Genomic DNA, 13566 nt, shown 5'->3' on the forward strand with positions numbered 1-13566 from the left:
CAGCAGGGGGCAGAGCTCAGATCTGCCCTGCATCATGAGACACGCCGAGTGTGGGCCCCGGGAGGTAGCGGAGCCCGCTGCCCAAGAAGGCAGGGCTGCGTCCAAGATTCCCAAGCCTCCGGTGCCGAGGCTGCAGAGGTTCTCAATCTGTGGTGCTCAGCCTCGGAGAACTCCTGAGAAGCCCCGTCAGATGCTGGCCCTGTGCCAGCGATTCTGACGCGATTGATCCAGGTGCAGCCAGCAGCCAGGCATCGGGACTTTCTAAAGCTCCCAGGTGACTCTCACCGGCAGCCAGGGTTGAGGATTGCTGGCCTAAAGAGCCGTCAGGAGGGAAGGTCAGGAGAAACCCCAGGACGTGCTTGACAAGGCTCTACTTCCAGCAGCAGGAGGCCAGCGCCTGGCTGGATTCCCAGCCTGGACATGGCATCTGGGCAGCTCTGGCCCGGCGCCCTCAGTCCAGGGGCTTCACGTGGTCACTGGAGTCTTGGCTGGCTCAGCTCCTCCTATCGCTGTCCCTCTCTGTCACTCACCCAGCATCACATGACCCATCCGCCTGTCAACAAGTGCTGGGCCCTGTTCTGGGGCTGGTGATGAGGCTGCGGGAGACACGGGGAGCTACGTGCTCAGCTTGGGAAGGGCACCAGCCTGGCCCCAAAGAAAGTGACACACGTTGTTAATTAGCAGCTTAAGGTCAACGTGTGGTCCCCGACCAGCAGCACCAACATCACCTGGGAACTTGTTAGAAAAGCCAGTTCTCAGGCCCCACCCCACCTCCTCTAAGGGTGGAGCCCAGCGCTGTGGTTTAATGAGCCCCCGGGGGTGATGCTGTTGGGTGCGAAGCGGGAGAACCTGCAGCGCTGAGGCATCCAGGTCCTTCTCATCACCTTCACGTGCCTTCAGAGAACCCGCCAAGTGCATCACCGGGTGTGAGGGGCACGAGCTTTGGGACCTTGAGGAACTCAAACTCGGGGCCTCAGTTTGCTTGACCAAAACCTGGGGATGACACCACCCTCCTCTGCGTGGTTGTGAGAACTGAATGAGCAGTTACTTACATAGTGTCCTTCCTGGGAGAGCAGTTGAGGCCCTATTACAACATGGTCATTGGCCTAAAGGAGCAAAGTGGGAGAGATGGGAAGGGGCCCTGATGGCCCTGTGACCGTGCCCGCCCAGCGAGGCAACCTGGGGCTCAGGGGGGAGCCATCACAGTCAGCAGGAGGGTTTCGTGGAATGGGCGACTAGCGGGGCCTTGGGGGAGGGAGGACTCAGGCAGGAGATGAAGGCAGAGGAACGGCCTGAGCCAAGGTGTAGAGACGGGCTGGGCGGCCCTGAGCTGCGGAAACTGGGACTCTGAGGGCTCTAGACTGGGCTGTGGGGCCCACGAGGACAACCAGAGTGAAGGCGGAACCAGCACACCTATGGCTGGGCTTGGAGAGCCCCGGGGTCAGGTAACGTTGAGCCTCTACCAGTAGCAAAGAAGACACACGTGGGCAGGGAGAGGCCCCTGGGGTTATTGCAGTAAGTGAAGCCAGGGCCTCACCAGGTGCAAGAGCCCAGTGCAGGTGCGGGAGGGCAGGAGCCCCAGTGCCTCCACCTTGGGGTGGAGGGGTCCCGGACTCCCCACCCAGCCCTGAGAGGGCTCCCAGCTACTCTGACCAAGGCAGCCCAGCACAGATTCCCACCCAGGGGACCCTCCCAGGAAAGTGACACAAGGAGGTGCTGGTAAGGCCATTTATCATAGAGGAGACTGGCCCTCGGTGGGCAGAAATCATGAAATGTCAGTCTAGTGGGTGACAGGAGAGCTTTGAGAACACCCTGACTCCGCTCCATCTAGGTGACCTGGGCTCACCTGGGGCAACCTACTCAGTGCTGTCACACCTGCAGCCTGTGGAGAAGAGGCGCAGAACAGCCCAGAGAAACAGCCCTCATCTGATGGGGCACACAGGTGATGGCTGGAGAGGGGTAGCCGGGGTGAGGCAGGAAAGATGCCCCCGGTCCCACCAAGGCCTGGGGGAACTGTCCCTCGAGTCCACCCACCGTTCTCTGCTCTGACTCTGGCTCCCCAGACACACCGATAAAAGGGGGAGGCTTCTCATGAGCTGCCTCAGCTCGAATCAGAAGCCCTGAGCACAACGTAGAGGAAAAACCTCGAGCTTCTGGGACTTCAGGCAACAGATTGCCCGCAGCTGCGGGGACCCATCTGACTGCCTTCAGTCGTCAATTCCTTCCACGCACCCCTCCCGGCAGAGTGAGAACAGACTTTCTGGAAGGGAATTTCGCTAGGAAAACTAAGAGAAGATTAGCTTTTGCCCAAATGCAGAGAGGTAGGTGGGTCCCCAGAGCACATCCCCAGGGGTACGAGTCAGGACTCTGGGTGGCGAGGGACAGATGCTGATTCTTGCCCACTGAGGAGAAGGGACCACCGAGGTGACAGACAAAGCTTAGTCCTCCGGGGAGCTCCAGGACACTGTGCCCAGGCTTGGGCAGGGTCATCCCACCAGACCAGCTTCCCAACACGCCCAGGCCTCATTGGGTGCCCCTGAGCCGGGCCTAGGGGCCCCAGGGCAGGGCTGTAACTGGCCTTCCTTGGGTCAGGTGCCCGTTCCTGGGGTGTGAGTGCCACTGACCTGTGAGGCTCTGTAGGAGAGAAGAGCCCGCACAGGAAGCAAATTGTTCCCTGGGGGTGGGACATCTTCCCTGAGGAAGGCACCTGTGTGCAAATCAAAGCTCCACGTTCCGTGATAGCAGGAGAAAAACGCATGCAGCTGTGTCAGTGTATAAACAGGGAGTGTTTCAATAAAGTCACTTCATTCATTTAAAAAAAAAAAAAAGCCTCTGTGGGATTGGATGGGTCCTAGTCCCACCTTACCTGCCCCCTCTCTTCTCTCTGCCCTGAGCCCCCAGCCCTGAGGGGTCCAACCCACCAGTTCTTCAGAAGGACCCTCATGATTACATCAGGCCCACCTCGATAATCTGGGATGATCCTCTCATCTCAAAATCCGCGGGTTAGCAAGCTTAATTTCCCCCTGCTGGCTACCATAACATACTCCAGGGTGAGGACACGGACAGCTTCTACCCTGGGGTCCTACAGCTCGGCAGCGGCAGCGACTGTGAGCCCTGGTGTGGCTCCAGGCCCCTCCTAACTCCCTGGGCGTGTGGGGAGAGTCCCGTCCCGGGCCCAGCCCTGGGGCGCTGTGGCATCCAGGTTATCTCCCTGCTGCAGGCACGCACCCACCCAGGGAGCACCCAGAGGCTCTGGAGTGGAGTTGGCCTCGCTCGAGGAAGCTCTTGCTCGCCTGGCTGAGGGCCCCACGCGGCAGAGGCATGAGAGTCCTGCCACTGCTCTGCTTGGCCGCGCTAGGTGAGCTGCCCAGGGACATCGTGGGAGGGGGCCACTGCCAGGGCCTTGAGAGGGAAGGCTCAGGGTCCAGGGGCCTAGGGAGCACAGGAGAGGTGGGACCCAAAGGCCCAGACACCTCTGGAAGCACAGGACAGAGAGGGGAAGGTTTAGGCTTGAGTCTCAGACCAGCCCCTTAATTATTGCTTCACCATTCTGGGCCCACTCTTTACTCATCTGCAGAATGGGCTGATGATACGAAATGCTCTGGGCTCCAAAGAGCTTCTGTGAGTGAAGGTGCTTGTGGAGTCCTGGGCCTCCTTCTGGGCTCAGGACGAGGCTCTCTGGGTGGGCTCTGGCCTCCCCTCCACCCTGGGCTCTCCTAACCGCCCTCCCCTCTCTTACAGCCACCAGCAGCTCCGCGAAGCAGGAGAAAGGTGAGTTTCCCAGCATGCTGGAGGGCAGAGTACCCCCAGATGGGGACCCTGGAGTCAGAGGCCCCACCCACGGTAGAGGCCTTGGCCGGCCGGGGGAAGGGTGTTGCTGGTGGGTGGCGTCTGCTGCTAGACCGCTGGACGGTTCTGGACCCCAGCCTCAACCTTGCAGGGCCCTGGAGGGTTGGAGGAGAGAAGGCTCTGCAGGAGGTGGGAGTGGGCGGGACAACAGACAGAACGCGGGGCAAGGAAAGTGCTTGGCTTCCCCTTGGGCTGTGTGTGATATTACCAGCGGAGGCGGGCAGAGGGCGTGTCCCCTGGCAGGTGTACCCCAGTCACTCTACCTGAGTGCCTGATCTGTAGCAGAAGCCCCTCGGGGTGGGTGTGACCCCAGGGCAGGCTGGGGGCATTCTGGTGGGGTGCCTTGGCCCAGGAGGAGGGCGAGTGAGAGAGTGAGGGAGTCCGGGCTCCCCCCTCCCCGAGGTCCAGCAAAGGGGAAACTGCCTGACTCTCAGAGGCAACAGGAAGGTGTCAGGGCCCCTCTCTCCACCAGCCGCCTGGTGTACAGAGCCAGTGAGAGGGGCCCTGGTGGCCATCCCTCCTCCTCTCAGCTTTGCCACCTCCACCTTTCCACTCCCCTTCCTTCTCCTGCCCCCATTTCTGGCCCCGTGACCCTTAAAGTCAAGGGGGTCCGTCACCTCCTCCTCTCCACATCTCTGCAAGGGCGGCTGCCCTTCCTCTGGCCTCATCTGGACCTGTACCTTCCCTGGTCTCAGGGCTGCAGCTGCAGCCGCCTCTATTCCACTTAAGGGTGGGTCTCACTTGAGTGCGGCGCGGGCTGAACTATCATTTCCTCATTTGCTTTAAAAACAAACACATCATGGTGTTTCCGCTAAAAGGAGAACAGCCCTGGGCCCTGGCCTCTGGATCTCCAGCAAGTACCTGGGCAGGGCCGGTCCACCCGCCTCCGGCCCCTGACTTCTGCTCAGACTCTTGCCCAGCAAGTCCTGCTAACTAAACTCCTAAGGAACCGACTGACAAATCATTCATTCATTCATCCAGTCATTCAATAATTACTGGTTGAGCATCTGTTTGGTGCCAGGTGCTGCTTGAGGCCCCAGCATGGCCAGAGCACAGGAAGCAGGGGCAGGGGAGTGTTGGATGAGGTGGGGGGTGCAGTGTTGAGTAGGGGGCGCCCTGTGGGCATAGCAATGGGAGGGGTTGCAGCAGAAGGCTTGACCTGATTTACTCTTCCTGGGGTCATTTTGGCTGCTGTGTTGAGAAGAGATGAGATGGGGATGAAGGGTAGAATCCCAGAGAGGCTTTAGACTGTTCCCGGGATCCAGAGGAGAGATTGGTTGATAGCCAGGAGGCCTGGCAAGGTGGTCAAGATATATTCTGAAGGCCTTTGCTGATGGATGGGATGGGATGGGATGGGAAAGACACAGCTGTGGAAGACGGATGACTTGGGGGTTTTTGGTCTGAGCAACTGGGGGACTGGCGAAGTCAAGGGCAGCCTTACAACTGATTACTACTGATGGGAACAAGAGGTTGGGCCTGAGATATTGGGTGTTAAGAGCCAAGATTTTGGAACGTTTCTGTCTGTGTATTTTGAAATCCCCAAGAATCATGGCAAGTGCAGTATTGAGTGTAGCAGGAACCAGGCACAAGAATCTTCAAGGGATGGTGGGCATTTCTAGGTAATTGTAACCCAGAGGGGCAGGGTGCGGTGTCTGAAGACATGAGGTTCAAGGCTGCTGTTTAGGGAGGGAGGAGGGAGAGTGGTCCAGAAATAGCAAGAGGATGCCCGCCCTCGCCATCCCAGGCCAGTGTTGGGAAGGCTGTGAGGATCCCCCGCCACCTGAGATACCACTGGTGTAGGCACTGCCCGGGGGAGGGGAGGCTGGTTTCCATTAGGTGTAGAAGGTGAGATGTGAGAGGAAAGCTTGAGGGTTACGGGATTTGGTGCCAACTGAGCCTACCAGCCTTCCAGAGGGCGCAGGGGGAGGTGGGACGTAAAGGGAGACTTTCAGAGCCCTAGAAAGGGTGGGGCAGGAAGATGAGGGTGACCTGGGGACCTGGGGTCTCCCGTGGGGCTGCCATGAAAGAAGACAATGTTCGGGGTGGGGGGCTGGGGCGCGGCCGGTTGAAGGACAGATTCAGAGTGCGTACAAACGAATCTTGATAACTGTCCCCTCCCCCCCCACTCCTGAAACCGGCTTCACTTGTAAGGGGCTGTGCTAGTTTCCTGGGGCTGCTCTAACGAAGTACCACACAGAAATTGATTCTCTCCTGGTTCTGGAGGCTTCATCTGAAGCCTCGCTCCTGGGGGCTGTGGTAATCCTTGGCGTTCCCTGGCTTGTGACAGCATCACTCCAAACTCTGCCTCTGTCTTTACATGGCCTGTGTGTGTGTGTGTCTTTGTCTCTTCTCTTTAGGGCCCACCCTAATCCAGCATGGGTTACTGAAGTCCATCTGTGAGGACCCCATTTCCAAATAAGGTCCCATTCACAAGTACCTGGGGTTAAGGCTTGAATACATCTTCTTTTTTGGAGGACAAAATTCAACTCTCAACAGATGGGCTGCTTGTTCAACCCTCATCAGATCCCTGGGCCTGAGCTCAGGTCTAATGAATTGGACCTCCAGGGTTGGGACTCCAATCTCCAAGCTTCTGGGTTATCACAGAAACAAGCTAGGGAGAGGTAGGGGCGATCCTGAAGGGTCTCCGAGCCCAGCTGGGCGGCAGCCCAATGCCCCGGCCTGGGCACAGCCCTAAGCCGCTCGCTCTTTCTTTAGCAACAGTGGGAGGCTCTGCACAGCCATTCGATCACCCCAGCCCTGGCCTGGCTCAGCTTCCGGTCCCCAGGGTGTCCTTGTCACTTCATCAAATTCTGAGTGTGCCATCCTATCGTTCAAATGTTCAGACACAGATGATGCATTTGTAATTAAATGATAGACCACTCGTTATGGGTGGGCTAGATGCATAAACTAAATAATCAAAAGGAAAGACCCACACAAGTCTTGTTAGAATAAAAAGTGAATGCTCTACCCTGTAGGGCACTAAAAAAGAAAGTGGCTCCTGTCTGTGAACTTATGTAAATCAGGCTTCTATTAATGGCCATCGAAATGGAAATGAAGGTGGGCCAGCTTTTTCTTTCCATTTTTGTTAAGTCAAGGTCATTTCCCCACAGTGAAGGGAGCAAAAGTGTCATCACCCTTAAGCCTGGACCCGCATTTCCCTGGGGAGGAAGATTCTGGCCCCAAGAGCCGTTGACCGTTGGGCCCCAGAGTCACGTTGACGAAATTGTTGGTAGCAGTTTGCAAACTGGTGCCCTGGAGAGTAGATTAAACTCTAGATAGAGCTTTACTTAACTTCAAAGATTTTGCATGAAGGAGTGTTTGAAAAAAAATAGTATGAAAAAATGGGGTTCTCATGAAGTTTAGAAAGAGGTGCTGATGAGAAAAGATTTGCGGTGTCTGAGCAGCCGTGGGCAAGGAGAGAATCCTGATTCTGCAAAGCCGCTGCTAGTTGTCTAGACCAGTTTCTCAGCCTTGACACTACTGCCATTGGGGCTGGATAATTCTGTTATGGGGGCTGCCCTGTGCATTGTACGATGTTTAGCGACTTCCCTGGCCTCTTCCCAACTAGATGCCAGGAGCATCTCACCCCCCATTGGTGACAACCAAAAATGTCTCTGGACACAATGGTCCCCTGGAGGCAAAATCACCCCTGGTTGAGAAGGAAATATGCTTAGCAGTCAGAAACTTTAGGATTCCTAGGAAATGTCTCTGAAGAACATCATATTCTAGTTTCTTCCAGTTCTCTGCTCAGTGGGCAGTTTTCTGATCGCAGCATTTCCAGAGCCAATGTGCCTGGCAGGGCAAGGATGAGGAATGAGGTATATGATATTTAGATTTCATACACCCTTCTCTCTACCCCGCCCCCGGCCCAAGCATCCCCCCCCTACACACTCTCCTTGAAAAGGCAGGTAAGTGCCCACCATGAATCATTCAGACTTCTCTCCCAAGCCCCCATTCAGAAGGCATCTTTGTTTAATCGCGATCGCTGTCTTGGAGAATTTGGTGTGGGCAAGATCAGACCAATAGGAAGATCTTACAGATGTTTTCTACATCGAAATCGACTCCAGGATCTGCCTACAAAACAGAAAAATTACTCCCAAGCAGAGAGGCGGTTTGGATGGATGAATGCCTGCTGGGAGTGGCTGCAGAGTGGGTTTTGGTCCTGGGTCCAGGGAGGAGAGTCCTCTGGGTGCTGTGAGCATCTGGTCTCCCGGTTCTTCTGAAGTCCTGCCTTTCCTAAGTAGCCTGTTTCTCTACTTCCGTCCAACCTCTCCAAGTTTAGGATCCCTCCACTGTAACATCTCTCGTGGTCTGGGTCATACCCACCTGCCCCCTGCTTTCCGATTGTCCCTTTGAACCAGATGTTGACCTGTCTGGGAGCAGAAGCCTGGCCACCACACCTGCAGCCCACGGCATCTTTGCCATAGGCATTGTCACCACATAACTAATTAACTAATTGGCCAGAAGGCAATTTCGCCCTGTGAATATAAAAAAATAAACAAAAGAGGGACATTTAAAAGGACATAAGGAAACATGAAAAATGAATTGAAAAATGAAAGACTTTATTATGAAATAGAAAATATGTTAATATATTTAAATGTGTGTAGATTCATGGCAATACTGCACAAATAACTGACTTTATTTTGTGGGTTGTATCTAAATCACTTGTCTTCCAAGTCTTTTGTTCATAGGATTTTATCCCTTTTTTTTGCCTGTTGATTCATCTTCTCGTTCAGCATCACACTTTTTCTTTTCTTTAAATTTATTTATATTTATTTATTTTTGGCTGCGTTGGGCCCTCGCTGCTGCATGCGGGCTTTCTCTAGTTGCAGTGAGCGGGGGCTACTCTTCATTGCGGTGTGCGGGCTTCTCATTGCCGTGGCTTCTCTTGTCGCGGAGCACGGGCTCTAGGCACGCGGGCTTCAGTAGTTGTGGCACGCAGGCTCAGTAGTTGTGGCTCACAGGCTCTAGAGCACAGGCTCAGAAGTTGTGGCACGTGGGCTCAGTTGCTCCACAGCACGTGGGATCTTCCCTGATCAGGGCTCGAACCCGTGTCCCTTGCATTGGCAGGCAGGCTCTTAACCATTGCGCCACCAGGAAAGCCCCCACTTTTTCTTGTTTACTAAAATTTCTTCCTTCCTTAAGAGAGGTATCAGTTTCGGGACTTCCGCATTGGAAGGCCAATTAGTTTTGCAGTGAAAATGTTGGCAGTGGAAATGCCTGCGGCAAAGATGCGTATGGCAGAGATGCTTATGGCGAAGGTACCTAGAGCAGGTCTGGATGAGGAAACCTCTGATCTCTGACCTCGGAAGGTGGAGAGGCCCTAGATGCCTCCAGGCCACTGTCCAGTATCAGGCCTGAACGCTGGGCCAGCTCATTGGCTGCCTGGCCCACTCTGTACTTTACTTGTCCCCATCCTGGGAGGAAATCGCCAGCTCCAGGGTGTCCTCAAGGAACACCGGGGCCACAGGACTCAAGGTTCGCCCCTTTATCACATAAGGAGATCCCTGCAAGGAGGGGATGCCACGCTTCAGCGTGCAACCTGAGAGCAACTGCTTCGTTCCGCCAACAGATAGTAACTTTCTGGCCAGGGATGCGGTGATATGCAGGACTGACAGAGCGCCTGGCCCCTGCCGCAGGGGACAAAACTGTTGACTCTAGAAGTTGAAGCCAGTGTCAGTTCTCCCACCCTGTGTTCCAAACTTCTCTGTGCTTCCTACTCACGTCCTGATTTCAATTTATCTCTATAGTAATGTTCTGAGCAGGAAGAGTCTAAACCCAAGAGGTAGACTTTTCCCGCAGCAGTTTCTTTTTTCTTTTCTTTAAAAAATTGAGGTGAAGTTCACATAACACAAAGGTAACCATTTTAAAGTGATAATTCAGTAGCATTTGGTCCATTCACATTTCCCAAAAGGAATCCCCATATGCATCAAGCAGTCACTCCTCGTTGCCCCTCTCCCAGCCCCTACTAACTACCAATCTGCTTTCTGTCTCTGGGGATTTTTTATTTTTTATTTTATTTTTTATTATTTTGCCACACTGCAAAGCATGTGGGATCTTAGTTCCCCGACCAGGGATCGAACCCGTGCCCCCTGCAGTGAAAGCGCAGAGTCCTGAGCACTGGACCACCAGGGAATTCTCTGGGGATTTAAACAATTCTGGGTATTTCACATGAATAGAATCATACAACATGTGGCCTTTTGTGTCTGACGTATTTCATTCAGCATAAGGTTTTTAAGGTCCATCCATGTTGTAGCACGTGTCAGTGCTTCATTCCTTTTTATGGATGAATACTCTTCCGTCATATGGATGGACCACATTTTGTTTATCCATCATCCATTGATGGACATCTGGGCTGTTTCCGCCTTTTGGCTGTTGTGAATAGTGCTGCTGTGAACACGTGTGTACAAGTATCTGTTAGCGTCCCTGTTTTCAATTCTTTTGGTATATATCTAGGAGTGGAATTGCTGGGTCATATGGTAGTTCTTTAATTTTTTGAGGAATTGCCAAACCAGCATTTTCTTAAGGTGCTTGATAAACGTTGGTTTCCTTCTTCCTCTTTGGACTGTCTCATCTTTAAGAAACTGCCTAAATTTTATTCATTGTTAATCTGAATTCAAAATTAACTGGGTGTCCTGTATTTTTAGCTGCTAAGTCTGGCAACCCAGAATATACCACATGAAAATAAAACCAAATACATGTATGAAATTGTATGGTATACACTGCAAGTAGGGTAGAAGCTCAGACGCGAGGCGGAGGGAGAAATCCAGAAGGCTGCCTGGAGGAGCAATCAATCAGTTAGGCCACTAGGCTCATTAGGCATGTGTACTGAGGGAATTGGCTAGGGAGAGGGCATTAAAGTCTCCCAGCCACACCTGTGCTCCCGCCCTCTCCCACCCTGCCAGAGCCGGTGTCCCAGCTGCAAGCTGACTTCACCCTGTTGGACAGGGGGTCAGGCCTCAGGGTAGAGGTGTTCTGCCAGGCATCCTCGGGCAGCCCACCCATCACCTACAGACTGGTCAGGAGGAGCGGGCACATCCACATGCAGCAGACTCGGAACCCTGGGCAGCCAGCCAACTTCTCCTTCCCACTGAACCAGACGTCGGACTGGTTCCGGTGCCAGGCTGAAAACGACGTCAGCGTCCAGCACACTCCCTTCACACTGGTGCCCCCAGGTGAGATGGCCCCTTGGTTTCCAGAGGGGCAGCTGGCGCTTCTGAGTAGGTCAGTGGGAGGTGCCAAGAGCAGGGAAGGGTGTCCTGACGTGGCCATGCCTACCCTGGCCCGGCCCAACGGAAGTCCAGCCCAGCTGCCCCCCGCCTCCTTCACAGGAGAGCTGCCCCAGGGACCCACCTTCGTGCTGGCTGGCTGCCTTATCTCCATCATAGCCATCATTTCTTGGAAACTGAGCTGGACCAAGCAGATCAGGTAGGAAATGGGTGCTGGATGTGGGGGAGGAGTGAACTGCTGATGGCCTATGTGGACCAATGGGGGCCCTGGCTTGGCAGAGCCGGTGGTGGTTTGGTAGGGCAGGGCTGCCATTGGAACCAAGCAGGACCCTATGGGGCTTTCCCAGGACAGACCCCTCCTCCATATCTTCTGCTGTAGCTCCTCTCTGAAGTACCCAGATAACAGTATCTCAGGCATATTTCCTGAATTTTTCAGATACTAAAAACCACCACCAAATGGAAGAAATTAACTACTTGATGATCATGAGCTCGTAGCCCAGGGGCCTTCTGGTGCCTAAAGATTGATAATGTTAACCTCTGTGACACCAACCAATCAGAGAATTGATCACATACCCTGCGACTCCCCTCCCTCAGCTGGCCTATAAAAATGCTTTGCTGAAAGCCTTCGAGGAGTTCTGAATTTTGGGGGGCATGAGCGCCCCACCCCGTTCTCCTTGCGTGGCCCCACAATAAAACTTTCTCTGCTCCAAACTCCAACATTTTGGTTTGTTTGGCTTCACAGTGTGTTGGGCACACGAACTTGCGTTCACTAACACCACCAGGGCAAAGAAAGGGCCATATTGCTTATGCATGACTTGCAAAAGCTTACTTAGGGCCCACCGTGTGCCAAGTGCCCATGGAGCACGTTGGCGGCTTTATCTGACCCTGACCATGCTCTAGCCGGCTTGCCGTGGAGTCCACTGCCTCTGGGTGGGGCTCTCTCCAATGCTCCCTATTGGTCTGAGGAGGGTGAGGCCTCCCGGGCACCAGGGTGGGCCAGGGGCTTCTGCCCTCCATGGAAACCCCGTCAGTCTTTCCAGCTGGTGACTGGAGGCAGGGGCCGGAACTCCTGGGGTCCCCTCTCCAAGGCTATTACTTCACTGACTTGTAAAGTGACCAGGGCCTTTGTGCTGTCCAACCCTGGGCACCGCAGGCCTCTGTGCGCTCCACCTGCCTGGCCTTTGGCAGCGGTCACCTCTGCCTCCGAACTTCTCACCTCCCTTGGTTCCTAGTACACTTCTGTCTCCTGGTCCTCCTCCCCGCCCCTCTGGTACCAAAGCTGTCTCCCCAGAATCACACCCCTGCCCCTCCCTCGAATAGAAACCAATTACTCTTATCTAAGTTTCAGGAGGAAGCAGCAAACAGAAAAAAAACAAGAACCAATTAGAACCAACTAGGCTCAAGATGGCGGAGGATTTGACTTCCAATAGATCTAGAGCCTTATTACACGCTCCATACATTAGCTAAATGACACACCCACCAGCACCAGGACAGCTGGCGATCACCATGACGACAAACCGAAAAGCTCCTACAAGGACTGAAAAGGAGGGTTGCATCAGTTCCAGGTCCAAACCACACCCCTGTTCTTGGATAACTCATGAATATTCCTCCCACTCATTCCAAACCCCTCCCTTTTACTCCAACCCTCCTATGTATTTGGTGTCTCCACCTGAATTGGGTTGAGTTGATTTGTGAACTAGGTCCCCGCTTCTCCATTCTTTGGCCATTGAAGAAAGCTGGTGCTCTTCCAGTCTCAGCATACGTTTTGTTATTGACTGAGCAAATCAAACCTCCCTGGCTGAGACAGGGGGTCTCAGCCGGAGCTAGGACCCCAGTGTGGGTTCGGTCGACCAATTCACTAACACCTGGCCAGCCTCTTTGGTGAGCTTTGTCCAGGAGTCCTTGGCACTCCCCTTGTCTTACCTCTGTGCCCCTCCCTCCCAAGTCTGTCCCAGAGGCCAGGCTCATGGGCAAGCCATGTCGGCTCTCTGAGCCTCAGTTTCCCCTCCTATAACAGGGGGTATACAGACCAGGGGCCAGTACTTGGCCTCCAGGTGATTCAGTGCCCCCACTTTATTTCGTGCTGTTACTAAGCCTCACGCCCCTCCTCCTGCCCAGGGCACTGATGCACTTGCCACCAATAAAATTCCTGGAGGCCTTGGGAGGGTGTGGCTGGGAGGTGTGCTGGCTTAACCTGGAGTCTCAACTCCTTTGTCATCAAGGTCGTGACCAGAAGACGCAGGCTGGGCAGAGTCCCCAGGAGAGCCCTGGTCCTTGTCCCCTACAGAAGGACCCACCATTTGAAGAAATGAAATGAAGAAAAGAATGAAGAAAAAGCCCCCCAGCCTGGATTCTTGGAGCGCTGGTGTTCTTCATCAAATACTCATGGTGCTAGTTTGAGGGTTTTAGGATGGGGGGGAGCTGTAGGGGGAAGGAGAGGTCCATAGGAGGAGGGGGCTCTGGGAGGGCTCCTCTCCTCACCCCTCAG

The 13566-nt window shown here is 54.3% G+C and overlaps 1 protein-coding gene across 1 annotated transcript; it reads left to right on the forward strand.

Moving 5' to 3' along the window:
* Window positions 1-1094: 1094 nt before the first annotated feature.
* On the forward strand, window positions 1095-11772 carry C20H17orf99 (chromosome 20 C17orf99 homolog). The gene is made up of 7 exons (XM_036836591.1): window positions 1095-1119; window positions 1832-1942; window positions 3221-3358; window positions 3742-3771; window positions 10755-11024; window positions 11181-11277; window positions 11515-11772. The coding sequence occupies exons 1-7, from the start codon at window positions 1095-1097 to the stop codon at window positions 11519-11521; spliced, it is 678 nt and encodes a 225-aa protein (XP_036692486.1). The 3' UTR covers window positions 11522-11772.
* The last annotated feature ends 1794 nt before the right edge of the window (window positions 11773-13566 follow it).

This window comes from Balaenoptera musculus, chromosome 20 (genome assembly GCF_009873245.2).
Source record: "Balaenoptera musculus isolate JJ_BM4_2016_0621 chromosome 20, mBalMus1.pri.v3, whole genome shotgun sequence".
NCBI lineage: Eukaryota > Metazoa > Chordata > Mammalia > Artiodactyla > Balaenopteridae > Balaenoptera > Balaenoptera musculus.

Coding starts and splice junctions, on each gene's coding strand:
- C20H17orf99 (XM_036836591.1), top strand. CDS start 1,095: ATGGTCATTGGCCTAAAGGAGCAAA. Junction 1,120..1,831: donor CATTGGCCTAAAGGAGCAAA/GTGGGAGAGATG, acceptor CGCTCCATCTAG/GTGACCTGGGCTCACCTGGG. Junction 3,772..10,754: donor CTCCGCGAAGCAGGAGAAAG/GTGAGTTTCCCA, acceptor CCACCCTGCCAG/AGCCGGTGTCCCAGCTGCAA.